This window comes from Oncorhynchus nerka, linkage group LG18 (assembly GCF_034236695.1).
Source record: "Oncorhynchus nerka isolate Pitt River linkage group LG18, Oner_Uvic_2.0, whole genome shotgun sequence".
Classification (NCBI taxonomy): domain Eukaryota; kingdom Metazoa; phylum Chordata; class Actinopteri; order Salmoniformes; family Salmonidae; genus Oncorhynchus; species Oncorhynchus nerka.
In genome coordinates, this window is record NC_088413.1 from 82833070 (window position 1) to 82853723 (window position 20654).

At 37.1% G+C, this 20654-nt stretch overlaps 1 protein-coding gene across 1 annotated transcript in view; it reads right to left on the minus strand.

The window, feature by feature from the left end:
- Positions 1-16246: 16246 nt before the first annotated feature.
- LOC135561655 (polypeptide N-acetylgalactosaminyltransferase 16-like) overlaps positions 16247-20654 on the minus strand; it is a 51007-nt gene continuing 46599 nt past the window's right edge. The window contains exons 9-10 of the mRNA XM_065003386.1: positions 17443-17579; positions 16247-16260 (exon numbers count right to left, since the gene is read on the minus strand). Coding sequence (XP_064859458.1) covers positions 16247-16260; positions 17443-17579 — 151 coding nt within the window. The remainder of the gene's footprint in view (positions 16261-17442; positions 17580-20654) is intronic.

Here is a 20654-nt window from a genome sequence, read left to right on the forward strand (position 1 = left end):
TACACCTTCACAATAAATCCATGTAATATAGTCTACCTACACCTTCACAATAAATCCATGTAATATAGTCTACCTACACCATCACAATAAAACCATGTAATATAGCCTACACCATCACAATAAATCCATGTAATATAGTCTATCTACACCATCACAATAAATCCATGTAATATAGTCTACACCAACACAATAAATCCATGTAATATAGTCTACCTACACCATCACAATAAATCCATGTAATATAGTCTACCTACACCATCACAATAAATCCATGTAATATAGTCTACACCATCACAATAAATCCATGTAATATAGTCTACCTACACCATCACAATAAATCCATGTAATATAGTCTACCTACACCATCACAATAAATCCATGTAATATAGTCTACACCATCACAATAAATCCATGTAATATAGTCTACACCATCACAATAAATCCATGTAATATAGTCTACCTACACCATCACAATAAATCCATGTAATATAGTCTACCTACACCATCACAATAAATCCATGTAATATAGTCTACCTACACCATCACAATAAATCCATATAATATAGTCTACCTACACCATCACAATAAATCCATGTAATATAGTCTACACCATCACAATAAATCCATGTAATATAGTCTACCTACACCATCACAATAAATCCATGTAATATATCTCTACACCATCACAATAAATCCATGTAATATAGTCTACCTACACCATCACAATAAATCCATGTAATATAGTCTACCTACACCATCACAATAAATCCATGTAATATAGTCTACACCATCACAATAAATCCATGTAATATAGTCTACCTACACCATCACAATAAATCCATGTAATATAGTCTACACCATCACAATAAATCCATGTAATATAGTCTACCTACACCATCACAATAAATCCATGTAATATAGTCTACACCATCACAATAAATCCATGTAATATAGTCTACCTACACCATCACAATAAATCCATGTAATATAGTCTACACCATCACAATAAATCCATGTAATATAGTCTACCTACACCATCACAATAAATCCATGTAATATAGTCTACACCATCACAATAAATCCATGTAATATAGTCTCTACACCATCACAATAAATCCATGTAATATAGTCTACCTACACCATCACAATAAATCCATGTAATATAGTCTACCTACACCATCACAATAAATCCATGTAATATAGTCTACCTACACCATCACAATAAATCCATGTAATATAGTCTACACCATCACAATAAATCCATGTAATATAGTCTACCTACACCATCACAATAAATCCATGTAATATAGTCTACCTACACCATCACAATAAATCCATGTAATATAGTCTACACCATCACAATAAATCCATGTAATATAGTCTACCTACACCATCACAATAAATCCATGTAATATAGTCTACACCATCACAATAAATCCATGTAATATAGTCTACACCATCACAATAAATCCATGTAATATAGTCTACACCAACACAATAAATCCATGTAATATAGTCTACCTACACCATCACAATAAATCCATGTAATATAGTCTACCTACACCATCACAATAAATCCATGTAATATAGTCTACCTACACCATCACAATAAATCCATGTAATATAGTCTACACCATCACAATAAATCCATGTAATATAGTCTCTACACCATCACAATAAATCCATGTAATATAGTCTACACCATCACAATAAATCCATGTAATATAGTCTACACCATCACAATAAATCCATGTAATATAGTCTACCTACACCATCACAATAAATCCATGTAATATAGTCTACCTACACCATCACAATAAATCCATGTAATATAGTCTACCTACACCATCACAATAAATCCATGTAATATAGTCTACACCATCACAATAAATCCATGTAATATAGTCTACACCATCACAATAAATCCATGTAATATAGTCTACACCATCACAATAAATCCATGTAATATAGTCTACACCATCACAATAAATCCATGTAATATAGTCTACCTACACCATCACAATAAATCCATGTAATATAGTCTCTACACCATCACAATAAATCCATGTAATATAGTCTACCTACACCATCACAATAAATCCATGTAATATAGTCTACACCATCACAATAAATCCATGTAATATAGTCTACCTACACCATCACAATAAATCCATGTAATATAGTCTACCTACACCATCACAATAAATCCATGTAATATAGTCTACCTACACCATCACAATAAATCCATGTAATATAGTCTACACCATCACAATAAATCCATGTAATATAGTCTACCTACACCATCACAATAAATCCATGTAATATAGTCTCTACACCATCACAATAAATCCATGTAATATAGTCTACACCATCACAATAAATCCATGTAATATAGTCTACCTACACCATCACAATAAATCCATGTAATATAGTCTACACCATCACAATAAATCCATGTAATATAGTCTACACCATCACAATAAATCCATGTAATATAGTCTACACCATCACAATAAATCCATGTAATATAGTCTACCTACACCATCACAATAAATCCATGTAATATAGTCTACCTACACCATCACAATAAATCCATGTAATATAGTCTACACCATCACAATAAATCCATGTAATATAGTCTACACCATCACAATAAATCCATGTAATATAGTCTCTACACCATCACAATAAATCCATGTAATATAGTCTACCTACACCATCACAATAAATCCATGTAATATAGTCTACACCATCACAATAAATCCATGTAATATAGTCTACCTACACCATCACAATAAATCCATGTAATATAGTCTACCTACACCATCACAATAAATCCATGTAATATAGTCTACACCATCACAATAAATCCATGTAATATAGTCTACCTACACCATCACAATAAATCCATGTAATATAGTCTACCTACACCATCACAATAAATCCATGTAATATAGTCTACACCATCACAATAAATCCATGTAATATAGTCTACCTACACCATCACAATAAATCCATGTAATATAGTCTACCTACACCATCACAATAAATCCATGTAATATAGTCTACCTACACCATCACAATAAATCCATGTAATATAGTCTACACCATCACAATAAATCCATGTAATATAGTCTACCTACACCATCACAATAAATCCATGTAATATAGTCTACACCATCACAATAAATCCATGTAATATAGTCTACCTACACCATCACAATAAATCCATGTAATATAGTCTACCTACACCATCACAATAAATCCATGTAATATAGTCTACCTACACCATCACAATAAATCCATGTAATATAGTCTACACCATCACAATAAATCCATGTAATATAGTCTACCTACACCATCACAATAAATCCATGTAATATAGTCTACACCATCACAATAAATCCATGTAATATAGTCTACCTACACCATCACAATAAATCCATGTAATATAGTCTACACCATCACAATAAATCCATGTAATATAGTCTACACCATCACAATAAATCCATGTAATATAGTCTACCTACACCATCACAATAAATCCATGTAATATAGTCTACACCATCACAATAAATCCATGTAATATAGTCTACCTACACCATCACAATAAATCCATGTAATATAGTCTACCTACACCATCACAATAAATCCATGTAATATAGTCTACCTACACCATCACAATAAATCCATGTAATATAGTCTACACCATCACAATAAATCCATGTAATATAGTCTACCTACACCATCACAATAAATCCATGTAATATAGTCTACACCATCACAATAAATCCATGTAATATAGTCTACCTACACCATCACAATAAATCCATGTAATATAGTCTACACCATCACAATAAATCCATGTAATATAGTCTACACCATCACAATAAATCCATGTAATATAGTCTACACCATCACAATAAATCCATGTAATATAGTCTACACCATCACAATAAATCCATGTAATATAGTCTACCTACACCATCACAATAAATCCATGTAATATAGTCTACACCATCACAATAAATCCATGTAATATAGTCTACCTACACCATCACAATAAATCCATGTAATATAGTCTACACCATCACAATAAATCCATGTAATATAGTCTCTACACCATCACAATAAATCCATGTAATATAGTCTACCTACACCATCACAATAAATCCATGTAATATAGTCTACCTACACCATCACAATAAATCCATGTAATATAGTCTACCTACACCATCACAATAAATCCATGTAATATAGTCTACACCATCACAATAAATCCATGTAATATAGTCTACACCATCACAATAAATCCATGTAATATAGTCTACCTACACCATCACAATAAATCCATGTATCCATGTAATATAGTCTACCTACACCATCACAATAAATCCATGTAATATAGTCTACACCATCACAATAAATCCATGTAATATAGTCTACCTACACCATCACAATAAATCCATGTAATATAGTCTACACCATCACAATAAATCCATGTAATATAGTCTACCTACACCATCACAATAAATCCATGTAATATAGTCTACCTACACCATCACAATAAATCCATGTAATATAGTCTACACCATCACAATAAATCCATGTAATATAGTCTACCTACACCATCACAATAAATCCATGTAATATAGTCTACACCATCACAATAAATCCATGTAATATAGTCTACACCATCACAATAAATCCATGTAATATAGTCTACACCATCACAATAAATCCATGTAATATAGTCTACCTACACCATCACAATAAATCCATGTAATATAGTCTACACCATCACAATAAATCCATGTAATATAGTCTACCTACACCATCACAATAAATCCATGTAATATAGTCTACACCATCACAATAAATCCATGTAATATAGTCTACCTACACCATCACAATAAATCCATGTAATATAGTCTACACCATCACAATAAATCCATGTAATATAGTCTACACCATCACAATAAATCCATGTAATATAGTCTACCTACACCATCACAATAAATCCATGTAATATAGTCTACACCATCACAATAAATCCATGTAATATAGTCTACCTACACCATCACAATAAATCCATGTAATATAGTCTCTACACCATCACAATAAATCCATGTAATATAGTCTACACCATCACAATAAATCCATGTAATATAGTCTCTACACCATCACAATAAATCCATGTAATATAGTCTACACCATCACAATAAATCCATGTAATATAGTCTACACCATCACAATAAATCCATGTAATATAGTCTACCTACACCATCACAATAAATCCATGTAATATAGTCTACACCATCACAATAAATCCATGTAATATAGTCTACCTACACCATCACAATAAATCCATGTAATATAGTCTACACCATCACAATAAATCCATGTAATATAGTCTACCTACACCATCACAATAAATCCATGTAATATAGTCTACCTACACCATCACAATAAATCCATGTAATATAGTCTACACCATCACAATAAATCCATGTAATATAGTCTACCTACACCATCACAATAAATCCATGTAATATAGTCTACACCATCACAATAAATCCATGTAATATAGTCTCTACACCATCACAATAAATCCATGTAATATAGTCTACACCATCACAATAAATCCATGTAATATACCTACACCATCACAATAAATCCATGTAATATAGTCTACCTACACCATCACAATAAATCCATGTAATATAGTCTACCTACACCATCACAATAAATCCATGTAATATAGTCTACCTACACCATCACAATAAATCCATGTAATATAGTCTACACCATCACAATAAATCCATGTAATATAGTCTACCTACACCATCACAATAAATCCATGTAATATAGTCTACCTACACCATCACAATAAATCCATGTAATATAGTCTACCTACACCATCACAATAAATCCATGTAATATAGTCTACCTACACCATCACAATAAATCCATGTAATATAGTCTACACCATCACAATAAATCCATGTAATATAGTCTACACCATCACAATAAATCCATGTAATATAGTCTACCTACACCATCACAATAAATCCATGTAATATAGTCTACACCATCACAATAAATCCATGTAATATAGTCTACCTACACCATCACAATAAATCCACCATCACAATAAATCCATGTAATATAGTCTACACCATCACAATAAATCCATGTAATATAGTCTACACCATCACAATAAATCCATGTAATATAGTCTACACCATCACAATAAATCCATGTAATATAGTCTACCTACACCATCACAATAAATCCATGTAATATAGTCTACCTACACCATCACAATAAATCCATGTAATATAGTCTACACCATCACAATAAATCCATGTAATATAGTCTACCTACACCATCACAATAAATCCATGTAATATAGTCTACCTACACCATCACAATAAATCCATGTAATATAGTCTACACCATCACAATAAATCCATGTAATATAGTCTACACCATCACAATAAATCCATGTAATATAGTCTACCTACACCATCACAATAAATCCATGTAATATAGTCTACCTACACCATCACAATAAATCCATGTAATATAGTCTACCTACACCATCACAATAAATCCATGTAATATAGTCTACACCATCACAATAAATCCATGTAATATAGTCTACACCATCACAATAAATCCATGTAATATAGTCTACACCATCACAATAAATCCATGTAATATAGTCTCTACACCATCACAATAAATCCATGTAATATAGTCTACCTACACCATCACAATAAATCCATGTAATATAGTCTACACCATCACAATAAATCCATGTAATATAGTCTACCTACACCATCACAATAAATCCATGTAATATAGTCTACCTACACCATCACAATAAATCCATGTAATATAGTCTCTACACCATCACAATAAATCCATGTAATATAGTCTACACCATCACAATAAATCCATGTAATATAGTCTACCTACACCATCACAATAAATCCATGTAATATAGTCTACACCATCAATAAATCCATGTAATATAGTCTACACCATCACAATAAATCCATGTAATATAGTCTACACCATCACAATAAATCCATGTAATATAGTCTACCTACACCATCACAATAAATCCATGTAATATAGCCTACACCATCACAATAAATCCATGTAATATAGTCTACACCATCACAATAAATCCATGTAATATAGTCTACACCATCACAATAAATCCATGTAATATAGTCTACCTACACCATCACAATAAATCCATGTAATATAGTCTACCTACACCATCACAATAAATCCATGTAATATAGTCTACACCATCACAATAAATCCATGTAATATAGTCTACCTACACCATCACAATAAATCCATGTAATATAGTCTACCTACACCATCACAATAAATCCATGTAATATAGTCTACACCATCACAATAAATCCATGTAATATAGTCTACCTACACCATCACAATAAATCCATGTAATATAGTCTACACCATCACAATAAATCCATGTAATATAGTCTACACCATCACAATAAATCCATGTAATATAGTCTACACCATCACAATAAATCCATGTAATATAGTCTCTACACCATCACAATAAATCCATGTAATATAGTCTACACCATCACAATAAATCCATGTAATATAGTCTACCTACACCATCACAATAAATCCATGTAATATAGTCTACCTACACCATCACAATAAATCCATGTAATATAGTCTACCTACACCATCACAATAAATCCATGTAATATAGTCTACACCATCACAATAAATCCATGTAATATAGTCTACACCATCACAATAAATCCATGTAATATAGTCTACACCATCACAATAAATCCATGTAATATAGTCTACCTACACCATCACAATAAATCCATGTAATATAGTCTACCTACACCATCACAATAAATCCATGTAATATAGTCTACACCATCACAATAAATCCATGTAATATAGTCTACACACCATCACAATAAATCCATGTAATATAGTCTCTACACCATCACAATAAATCCATGTAATATAGTCTACACCATCACAATAAATCCATGTAATATAGTCTACCTACACCATCACAATAAATCCATGTAATATAGTCTACACCATCACAATAAATCCATGTAATATAGTCTACCTACACCATCACAATAAATCCATGTAATATAGTCTACCTACACCATCACAATAAATCCATGTAATATAGTCTACCTACACCATCACAATAAATCCATGTAATATAGTCTCTACACCATCACAATAAATCCATGTAATATAGTCTACCTACACCATCACAATAAATCCATGTAATATAGTCTACCTACACCATCACAATAAATCCATGTAATATAGTCTACCTACACCATCACAATAAATCCATGTAATATAGTCTACACCATCACAATAAATCCATGTAATATAGTCTACACCATCACAATAAATCCATGTAATATAGTCTACACCATCACAATAAATCCATGTAATATAGTCTACCTACACCATCACAATAAATCCATGTAATATAGTCTACCTACACCATCACAATAAATCCATGTAATATAGCCTACACCATCACAATAAATCCATGTAATATAGTCTACCTACACCATCACAATAAATCCATGTAATATAGTCTACACCATCACAATAAATCCATGTAATATAGTCTACCTACACCATCACAATAAATCCATGTAATATAGTCTACCTACACCATCACAATAAATCCATGTAATATAGTCTACCTACACCATCACAATAAATCCATGTAATATAGTCTACACCATCACAATAAATCCATGTAATATAGTCTACACCATCACAATAAATCCATGTAATATAGTCTACCTACACCATCACAATAAATCCATGTAATATAGTCTACCTACACCTTCACAATAAATCCATGTAATATAGTCTACACCATCACAATAAATCCATGTAATATAGTCTACCTACACCATCACAATAAATCCATGTAATATAGTCTACCTACACCTTCACAATAAATCCATGTAATATAGTCTACACCATCACAATAAATCCATGTAATATAGTCTACCTACACCATCACAATAAATCCATGTAATATAGTCTACACCATCACAATAAATCCATGTAATATAGTCTACACCATCACAATAAATCCATGTAATATATTCTACACCATCACAATAAATCCATGTAATATATTCTACCTACACCATCACAATAAATCCATGTAATATAGTCTACACCATCACAATAAATCCATGTAATATAGTCTACCTACACCATCACAATAAATCCATGTAATATAGTCTACCTACACCATCACAATAAATCCATGTAATATAGTCTACACCATCACAATAAATCCATGTAATATAGTCTACCTACACCATCACAATAAATCCATGTAATATAGTCTACCTACACCATCACAATAAATCCATGTAATATAGTCTACCTACACCATCACAATAAATCCATGTAATATAGTCTACACCATCACAATAAATCCATATAATATAGTCTACACCTTCACAATAAATCCATGTAATATAGTCTACCTACACCATCACAATAAATCCATGTAATATAGTCTACACCATCACAATAAATCCATGTAATATAGTCTACCTACACCATCACAATAAATCCATATAATATAGTCTACCTACACCATCACAATAAATCCATGTAATATAGTCTACCTACACCATCACAATAAATCCATGTAATATAGTCTACCTACACCATCACAATAAATCCATGTAATATATTCTACACCATCACAATAAATCCATGGAATATAGTCTACCTACACCATCACAATAAATCCATGGAATATAGTCTACCTACATCTTCACAATAAATCCATGTAATATAGTCTACCTACACCATCACAATAAATCCATGTAATATAGTCTACACCATCACAATAAATCCATGTAATATAGTCTACACCATCACAATAAATCCATGTAATATAGTCTACACCATCACAATAAATCCATGTAATATAGCCTACACCATCACAATAAATCCATGTAATATAGTCTACCTACACCATCACAATAAATCCATGTAATATAGCCTACACCATCACAATAAATCCATGTAATATAGTCTACCTACACCATCACAATAAATCCATGTAATATAGTCTACACCATCACAATAAATCCATGTAATATAGTCTACCTACACCATCACAATAAATCCATGTAATATAGTCTACCTACACCATAACAATAAATCCATGTAATATAGTCTACCTACACCATCACAATAAATCCATGTAATATAGTCTACCTACACCATCACAATAAATCCATGTAATATAGTCTACACCATCACAATAAATCCATGTAATATAGTCTACCTACACCATCACAATAAATCCATGTAATATAGTCTACACCATCACAATAAATCCATGTAATATAGTCTAAATCCATGTAATATAGTCTACCTACACCATCACAATAAATCCATGTAATATAGTCTACACCATCACAATAAATCCATGTAATATAGTCTACACCATCACAATAAATCCATGTAATATAGTCTACCTACACCTTCACAATAAATCCATGTAATATAGTCTACCTACACCTTCACAATAAATCCATGTGTCACGCCCTGGTCTAAGTATTTTGTGTTTATCTTTATGTATTGGGTCAGGCCAGGGTGTGGCATGGAGTTTTTGTATTGTGGTGTGTTTTGTCTGGGGGTTTTGGTGTGTATGTTAGTGGGATTGTAGCTTAGTAGGGTGTTCTAGGAAAGTCTATGGCTGTCTGGAGTGGTTCTCAATCAGAGGCAGGTGGTTATCGTTGTCTCTGATTGGGAACCATATTTAGGCAGCCATATTCTTTGGTTTTATTGTGGGTGATTGTCCTTAGTGTCCTCGTTGTTAGTTTGCACCAGTTTAGGCTGTTTCGGTTTTCATTACGTTTATTGTTTTGTTGAGTTTGTGTTTTGATTCGTGTTACGTTGTTTTATTAAACATGGATCGAAATCTACACGCTGCAGTTTGGTCCGACTCTCCTTCACCATTAGAAAGCCGTTACAGAATCACCCACCACAGGACCAAGCAGCGTGTCAACAGGCAGGAGCCACAGGAGAAGCAGCAAAGGCAGCAACAGCGGCGCAATGAGGATTGGACATGGGACGAGATATTGGATGGCAAGGGTTGCTACACATGGGAGGAGATCCTGGCGGGAAGGGATCGCCTTCCATGGGAACAGGTGGAGGCAGCGAGGAGAGCAGAGGCAGCCGGAGAGAGGAGCCGGCGATATGAGGGAACACGGTTGGCAAGGAAGCCTGAGAATCAGCCCCACAAATTTCTTGGGGGGGGGCTCACAGGGAGTATGGCTACGCTAGGTAGGAGACCTACGCTAACTTCCTGTGGTTACCGGGGGGCTAGAGAGACCGGGCAGGCACCTTGTTATGCAGTGGTGCGCACGGTGTCCCCAGTGCGGGTGCATAGCCCGGTGCGGTATATTCCAGCTCCTCGTATCGGCCGGGCTAGAGTGGGCATCGAGCCAGGTAAGGTTGGGCAGGCTCGGTGCTCAAGAGCTCCAGTGCGCCTGCACGGTCCGGTCTATCCAGTACCACCTCCACACCCCAGCCCTCCGGTAGCAGCTCCCCACACCAGGCTTCCTGTGCGTGTCCTCGGTTCATTACCACCAGTGCCAGCACCACGCATTAGGCCTACAGTGTGTCCCGCCTGTCCGGCGCCGCTGCCGGAGCCTCCCGCCTGTTTAGCGCAGCCAGAGCCTGTCTCCTCTCCTGCGCTGCCGGAGCCTCCTGCCTGTTCAGCGCAGCCAGAGCCTGTCTCCTCTCCTGCGCTGCCGGAGTCTCCCGCCTGTTTAGTGCTGTCAGAGCCTGTCTCCTCTCCTGCGCTGCCGGAGCCTCCTGCCTGTTCAGCGCAGCCAGTGCTCTCAGTCTGCCCAGCGCCGCCAGTCTGCCCAGCGCCACCAGTCTGCCCAGCGCCTCCCAGTCTGCCCAGCGCCGCCAGTCTGCCCAGCGCCGCCAGTCTGCCCAGCGTCGCCAGTCTGCCCAGCGCCGCCAGTCTGCCCAGCGCCGCCAGTCTGCCCAGCGTCGCCAGTCTGTCAGGATCAGTTAGATCCACCAGTCAGCCAGGATCCGCCAGAAGTGCCAGTCGGCCAGGATCCACCAGTCTGCCAGTCAGCCAGGATCCGCCAGAAGTGCCAGTCGGCCAGGATCTGCCAGTAGCACCAGTCAGCCAGGATCCGCCAGTCGGCCAGGATCTGCCAGTCAGCCAGACTCTTCCAGATCTGCCAGTCAGCCAGACTCTTCCAGATCTGCCAGTCAGCCAGACTCTTCCAGATCTGCCAGTCAACCAGACTCTTCCAGATCTGCCAGTCAGCCAGGATCTGCCAGTCAGCCAGGATCTTCCAGATGTGCCAGTCGGCCAGGATCTGCCAGTAGCACCAGTCAGCCAGGATCTGCCAGTCAGCCAGGATCTGCTGAGACCACCAGCCAGCCAGGATCTGGTAGATCTATCTACCTGCCTGAGCTTCCTCTCACTCCTGAGCTTTCTCTCACTCCTGAGCTTTCTCTCACTCCCGAGCTTTCTCTCACTCCCGAGCTTTCTCTCACTCCCGAGCTTTCTCTCACTCCCGACTCACTCCCGAGCTTTCTCTCACTCCCAAGCTTTCTCTCCCGAGCTTTCTCTCACTCCCGAGCTGCCTCAGTCCCGAGCTGTCCTTCAGTCCCGATCTGCTCCTCAGTCCAGTGGGGTTCTGGGTGAGGACTACTAGGCCATGGTCGGCGGCGAGGGTGGACTATCCAGGGACGCGAGGAGAGGGGACTAAGACATTTATTGAGTGGGGTCCAGGTCCCGCACAGGAACCGCCACCATGGACAGACGCCCACCCGGACCCTCCCTATTTGTTTTGAGGTGCGTTCGGGAGTCCGCACCTTAGGGGGGGGGTTCTGTCACGCCCTGGTCTAAGTATTTTGTGTTTATCTTTATGTATTGGGTCAGGCCAGGGTGTGGCATGGAGTTTTTGTATTGTGGTGTGTTTTGTCTGGGGGTTTTGGTGTGTATGTTAGTGGGATTGTAGCTTAGTAGGGTGTTCTAGGAAAGTCTATGGCTGTCTGGAGTGGTTCTCAATCAGAGGCAGGTGGTTATCATTGTCTCTGATTAGGAACCATATTTAGGCAGCCATATTCCTTGGTTGTATTGTGGGTGATTGTCCTTAGTGTCTTGATGTCCTTATTCTGTGGTAGTTTGCACCAGTTTAGGCTGTTTTCGGTTTTCATTACGTTTATTGTTTTGTTGAGTTTGTGTTTTGATTCGTGTTACGTTGTTTTATTAAACATGGATCGAAATCTACACGCTGCAGTTTGGTCCGACTCTCCTTCACCAGTAGAAAGCCGTTACACCATGTAATATAGTCTACCTACACCTTCACAATAAATCCATGTAATATAGTCTACCTACACCTTCACAATAAATCCATGTAATATAGTCTACACCATCACAATAAATCCATTTAATATAGTCTACCTACACCTTCACAATAAATCCATGTAATATAGTCTACACCATCACAATAAATCCATGTAATATAGTCTACACCATCACAATAAATCCATGTAATATAGTCTACACCATCACAATAAATCCATTTAATATAGTCTACCTACACCTTCACAATAAATCCATGTAATATAGTCTACACCTTCACAATAAATCCATGTAATATAGTCTACACCATCACAATAAATCCATGTAATATAGTCTACCTACACCATCACAATAAATCCATGTAATATAGTCTACACCATCACAATAAATCCATGAAATATAGTCTACCTACATCTTCACAATAAATCCATGTAATATAGTCTACCTACACCTTCACAATAAATCCATGTAATATAGTCTACACCACCACAATAAATCCATGTAATATAGTCTACACCATCACAATAAATCCATGTAATATAGTCTACCTACACCTTCACAATAAATCCATGTAATATAGTCTACACCATCACAATAAATCCATGTAATATAGTCTACCTACACCATCACAATAAATCCATGTAATATAGTCTACCTACACCATCACAATAAATCCATGTAATATAGTCTACACCATCACAATAAATCCATGTAATATAGTCTACCTACACCTACACCATCACAATAAATCCATGTAATATAGTCTACCTACACCATCACAATAAATCCATGTAATATAGTCTACACCATCACAATAAATCCATGTAATATAGTCTACACCATCACAATAAATCCATGTAATATAGTCTACCTACACCATCACAATAAATCCATGTAATATAGTCTACCTACACCATCACAATAAATCCATGTAATATAGTATACACCATCACAATAAATCCATGTAATATAGTCTACACCATCACAATAAATCCATGTAATATAGTCTACACCATCACAATAAATCCATGTAATATGGTCTACACCATCACAATAAATCCATGTAATATAGTCTACACCATCACAATAAATCCATGTAATATAGTCTACACCATCACAATAAATCCATGTAATATAGTCTACACCATCACAATAAATCCATGTAATATAGTCTAACTACACCATCACAATAAATCCATGTAATATAGTCTACCTACACCATCACAATAAATCCATGTAATATAGTCTACACCTTCACAATAAATCCATGTAATATAGTCTACACCATCACAATAAATCCATGTAATATAGTCTACCTACACCACCACAATAAATCCATGTAATATAGTCTACACCATCACAATAAATCCATGTAATATAGTCTACACCATCACAATAAATCCATGTAATATAGTCTACCTACACCATCACAATAAATCCATGTAATATAGTCTACACCATCACAATAAATCCATGTAATATAGTCTACCTACACCATCACAATAAATCCATGTAATATAGTCTACACCATCACAATAAATCCATGTAATATAGTCTACCTACACCATCACAATAAATCCATGTAATATAGTCTACACCATCACAATAAATCCATGTAATATAGTCTACCTACACCATCACAATAAATCCATGTAATATAGTCTCTACACCATCACAATAAATCCATGTAATATAGTCTACCTACACCATCACAATAAATCCATGTAATATAGTCTACACCATCACAATAAAACCATGTAATATAGCCTACACCATCACAATAAAACCATGTAATATAGTCTACACCATCACAATAAATCCATGTAATATAGTCTACACCATCACAATAAATCCATGTAATATAGTCTACCTACACCATCACAATAAATCCATGTTATATAGCCTACACCATCACAATAAATCCATGTAATATAGTCTACACCATCACAATAAATCCATGTAATATAGTCTACACCTTCACAATAAATCCATGTAATATAGTCTACACCTTCACAATAAATCCATTGTTTATTTTAGACAGGTCTAAAGAAACATGATATGTAGAAAATGTAGTCTATTTCAGAAGAACAGAATAACATACTCTGAGTTGTCCTTATGTTAGGGTCCTGGTGTGGCTATGTCAAATGGCTGTGTTCGACACTAGCTATGCCAAATGGCTGTGTTCGACACTAGCTATGCCAAATGGCTGTGTTCGACACTAGCTATGCCAATTGACTGTATTCGACACTAGCTATGCCAAATGGCTGTGGGTATTATTTGATAGTATGAAGAATACAATTGAACAAAGCTGAATAAAATATAAAGATTTTCTCCAAACGATGAATGAGGGAATATTATTCTGTGTTAACAAAGAAACAGGTGCGCCTATCTGCTTCACTTCGAGTTATTAATGTCACTTTAGTTGTGATACCAACGTTGGGGCAAAATGTTTTAATTTTTTAATACATTAATGAAGGGACTCTAATGATGATTTGAAAAATGATTTGAAAAAAAGTAACATGAAAGGCATGCGCAGGGCTGTACACACTTCATCAGTCTCTCATTCACAGTTTGATAATATTCTCATGCCTAAAATATCCCGGCTGCATCCCCCTTGTGTGACCGTAATCCTGAAAGAATCAATGCCTTTAAGCGGCCAAAGTGACCTTTATACCCTGAATATAATAATTATAACTCCCTTCTCCCGGCTGCCGTGCTCCAAAGCAACTCTCTCAGATATCTCAGTTCTCATTAGCCAATGCCCGTCATGTGCTCGGGTCCTTCTCACATGTATTTCATCTAAGAAGTGAAGGCTACAAGTGAATGAAGACAGACACATCAGGGACACAACTGAGCCCACTTTTAGTCAGTCAACAAGCCTAACAAACAGCAAAAGCACTAGCCTATGTCAATCTACTCTACCCCCATAGCACAAAAGTTGGCCTATTCTATTGGTCAACTTGTCCTTCTGTGCCAGAAATAAATATTCCAAACATACTCTGGGACAGTTGTGGGATGCGATAGATATTATATATATATTAATACAACTACCAGCATTCAATATATATATACATTTTTAAAGTAATTGTCTTTACAAATATACCAAACATTTCAGTCTCTCGATGTGCAAAACTGATAGAGACATACCCAAAGCGACTTACAGCTGTAATCGCAGCAAAAGGTGGTGCTTCAAAGTATTAACTTAAGGGGGCTGAATCATTTTGCACGCCCAATTTTTCAGTTTTTGATTTGTTAAAAAAGTTTGAAATATCCAATAAATGTCGTTCCACTTCATGATTGTGTCCCACTTGTTGTTGATTCTTCACAAAAAAATACAGTTTTATATCTTTATGTTTGAAGCCTGAAATGTGGCAAAAGGTCGCAAAAGTTCAAGGGGGCCGAATACTTTCGCAAGGCACTGTATGTGTGATATTAGTTTTGATTTAGAATGTACCATTGTCATGTACCTGTCTCAGAACAGGGGAAAAAAGACATGTCATCTATGTACCTAAATAGCGGTTGGAGGACGCTTTTCCCCGGGGTTTATTTTCATGCCAGCCAGGTAGGCTCTACTCCGGTTGTAAAGACAAGCAATGTGCTTAATATTAGGAAAGTTGAGAGAATACATATAGTAAGGCTATAGAAAGCTGATGGGATCCTCCTCTTTTTAACAGAGGCCATCACTCTGTTTTCTCTCGCAATTGCATAGCCTATAGAAATGTTGGGCAACATGAGCTCTCATGAAGTGTTTGATAACATTTGCATTGATGTCAGAGTGATTAGAGGGGGACAATAGAGTGCTGAGTACCAGGCAGTTAGCAAGTTTGATAGGCTACTAATGACCATCAGCAGCGTCAGAGCTCTAAAATTAGATGAAGGTACATCTGCATAGGACATTTTATTTATTTATCTCTAGATATCTAATCAGATGGGACCGAGACGATCTCAGTGAATTAAACAAAAGTCAAGCACGCACACCCACTCAGTGATCTCACCAAAGTTCTCTCCTCCTCCCCCAGTGATCTCACCAAAGTTCTCTCCTCCCCAGATGTCCATGTGAGTGTCGTACTGCCCCAGGTGGTTGAACCAGCTCTTGTCCATCACAAAGATCCCTCCTGCAATCACTGGAGTTCTGTAGCAGAGAACACAGGAGGACTGACTGTCTGATACACACAGGAGGACAGACTGTCTGATACACACAGGAGGACAGACTGTCTGATACACACAGGAGGACAGACTGTCTGATACAGACTGTCTGATACACACAGGAGGACAGACGGTCTGATACACACAGGAGGACAGACTGTCTGATACACACAGGAGGACAGACTGTCTGATACACACATATTGAGACTGGTGTTTTGTGGGTACTATTTAATGAAGCTGCCAGTTGAGGACTTGTGAGGCGTCTGTTTCTCAAACTAGACACTCTAATGTACTTGTTCTCTTGCTCAGTTGTACACTGGGGCCTCCCACTCCTCTTTCTATTCTGGTTAGAGCCAGTTTGTGCTGTCCTCTGAAGGGAGTAGTACACAGCGTTGTACGAGATATTCAGTTTCTTGGCAATTTCTCGCATGGAATAGCCTTCATTTCTCAGAACAAGAATAGACTGACGAGTTTCAGAAGAAAGTCATTTGTTTCTGGCCATTTTGAGCCTGTAATCAAACCCACAAATGCTGATACTCCAGATACTCAAGTAGTCTATAGAAGGCAGTTTTAGTGCTTCTTTAATCAGAACAATGTTTTCAGCTGTGCTAACATAATTGCAAAAAGGGTTTTCTAGTGATCAATTAACCTTTCAAAATGACAAACTTGGATTAGCTAACACAACGTGTCATTGGAACACAGGAGTTAATGGTACTATGGAAAGAAGTGTTAAATGCAATATTCAACTTGTGATTCTAAGATATTTTACTGGCCCGTACAGGAGAGACAAAGGAGGAAGAGTGGGGACCACCACAATAAAACTACCTGATAGGCAGAGTGGGGACCACCACAATAAAACTACTGTAATTACCTGATAGGCAGAGTGGAGACCACCACAATATAACTACTGTAATTACCTGATAGGCAGAGTGGGGACCACCACAATAAAACTACCTGATAGGCAGAGTGGGGACCACCACAATAAAACTACTGTAATTACCTGATAGGCAGAGTGGGGACCACCACAATATAACTACTGTAATTACCTGATAGGCAGAGTGGGGACCAATACAATATAACTACTGTAATTACCTGATAGGCAGAGTGGGGACCACCACAATATAACTACTGTAATTACCTGATAGGCAGAGTGGGGACCAATACAATATAACTACTGTAATTACCTGATAGGCAGAGTGGGGACCACCACAATATAACTACTGTAATTACCTGATAGGCAGAGTGGGGACCAATACAATATAACTACTGTAATTACCTGATAGGCAGAGTGGGGACCAATACAATATAACTACTGTAATTACCTGATAGGCAGAGTGGGGACCAATACAATATAACTACTGTAATTACCTGATAGGCAGAGTGGGGACCACCACAATATAACTACTGTAATTACCTGATAGGCAGAGTGGGGACCAATACAATAACTACTGTAAACTACTGTAATTACCTGATAGGCAGAGTGGGGACCACCACAATATAACTACTGTAATTACCTGATAGGCAGAGTGGGGACCAGAGTGGGGACCACCACAATATAACTACTGTAATTACCTGATAGGCAGAGTGGGGACCAATACAATATAACTACTGTAATTACCTGATAGGCAGAGTGGGGACCACCACAATATAACTACTGTAATTACCTGATAGGCAGAGTGGGGACCACCACAATATAACTACTGTAATTACCTGATAGGCAGAGTGGGGACCAATACAATATAACTACTGTAATTACCTGATAGGCAGAGTGGGGACCACCACAATATAACTACTGTAATTACCTGATAGGCAGAGTGGGGACCACCACAATATAACTACTGTAATTACCTGATAGGCAGAGTGGGGACCAATACAATATAACTACTGTAATTACCTGATAGGCAGAGTGGGGACCAATACAATATAACTACTGTAATTACCTGATAGGCAGAGTGGGGACCACAATATAACTACTGTAATTACCTGATAGGCAGAGTGGGGACCAATACAATATAACTACTGTAATTACCTGATAGGCAGAGTGGGGACCACCAATATAACTACTGTAATTATGATAGGCTGGGGACCACCACAATATAACTACTGTAATTACCTGATAGGCAGAGTGGGGACCACCACAATATAACTACTGTAATTACCTGATAGGCAGAGTGGGGACCAATACAATATAACTACTGTAATTACCTGATAGGCAGAGTGGGGACCAATACAATATAACTACTGTAATTACCTGATAGGGGTGGGGACCACCACAATATAACTACTGTAATTACCTGATAGGCAGAGTGGGGACCACCACAATATAACTACTGTAATTACCTGATAGGCAGAGTGGGGACCACCACAATATAACTACTGTAATTACCTGATAGGCAGAGTGGGGACCAATACAATATAACTACTGTAATTACCTGATAGGCAGAGTGGGGACCACCACAATATAACTACTGTAATTACCTGATAGGCAGAGTGGGGACCAATACAATATAACTACTGTAATTACCTGATAGGCAGAGTGGGGACCAATACAATATAACTACTGTAATTACCTGATAGGCAGAGTGGGGACCAATACAATATAACTACTGTAATTACCTGATAGGCAGAGTGGGGACCACCACAATATAACTACTGTAATTACCTGATAGGCAGAGTGGGGACCACCACAATATAACTACTGTAATTACCTGATAGGCAGAGTGGGGACCAATACAATATAACTACTGTAATTACCTGATAGGCAGAGTGGGGACCACCACAATATAACTACTGTAACTGGGGACCACCACAACTGTAATTACCTGATAGGCAGAGTGGGGACCAATACAATATAACTACTGTAATTACCTGATAGGCAGAGTGGGGACCACCACAATATAACTACTGTAATTACCTGATAGGCAGAGTGGGGACCATACAATATAACTACTGTAATTACCTGATAGGCAGAGTGGGGACCAATACAATATAACTACTGTAATTACCTGATAGGCAGAGTGGGGACCACCACAATATAACTACTGTAATTACCTGATAGGCA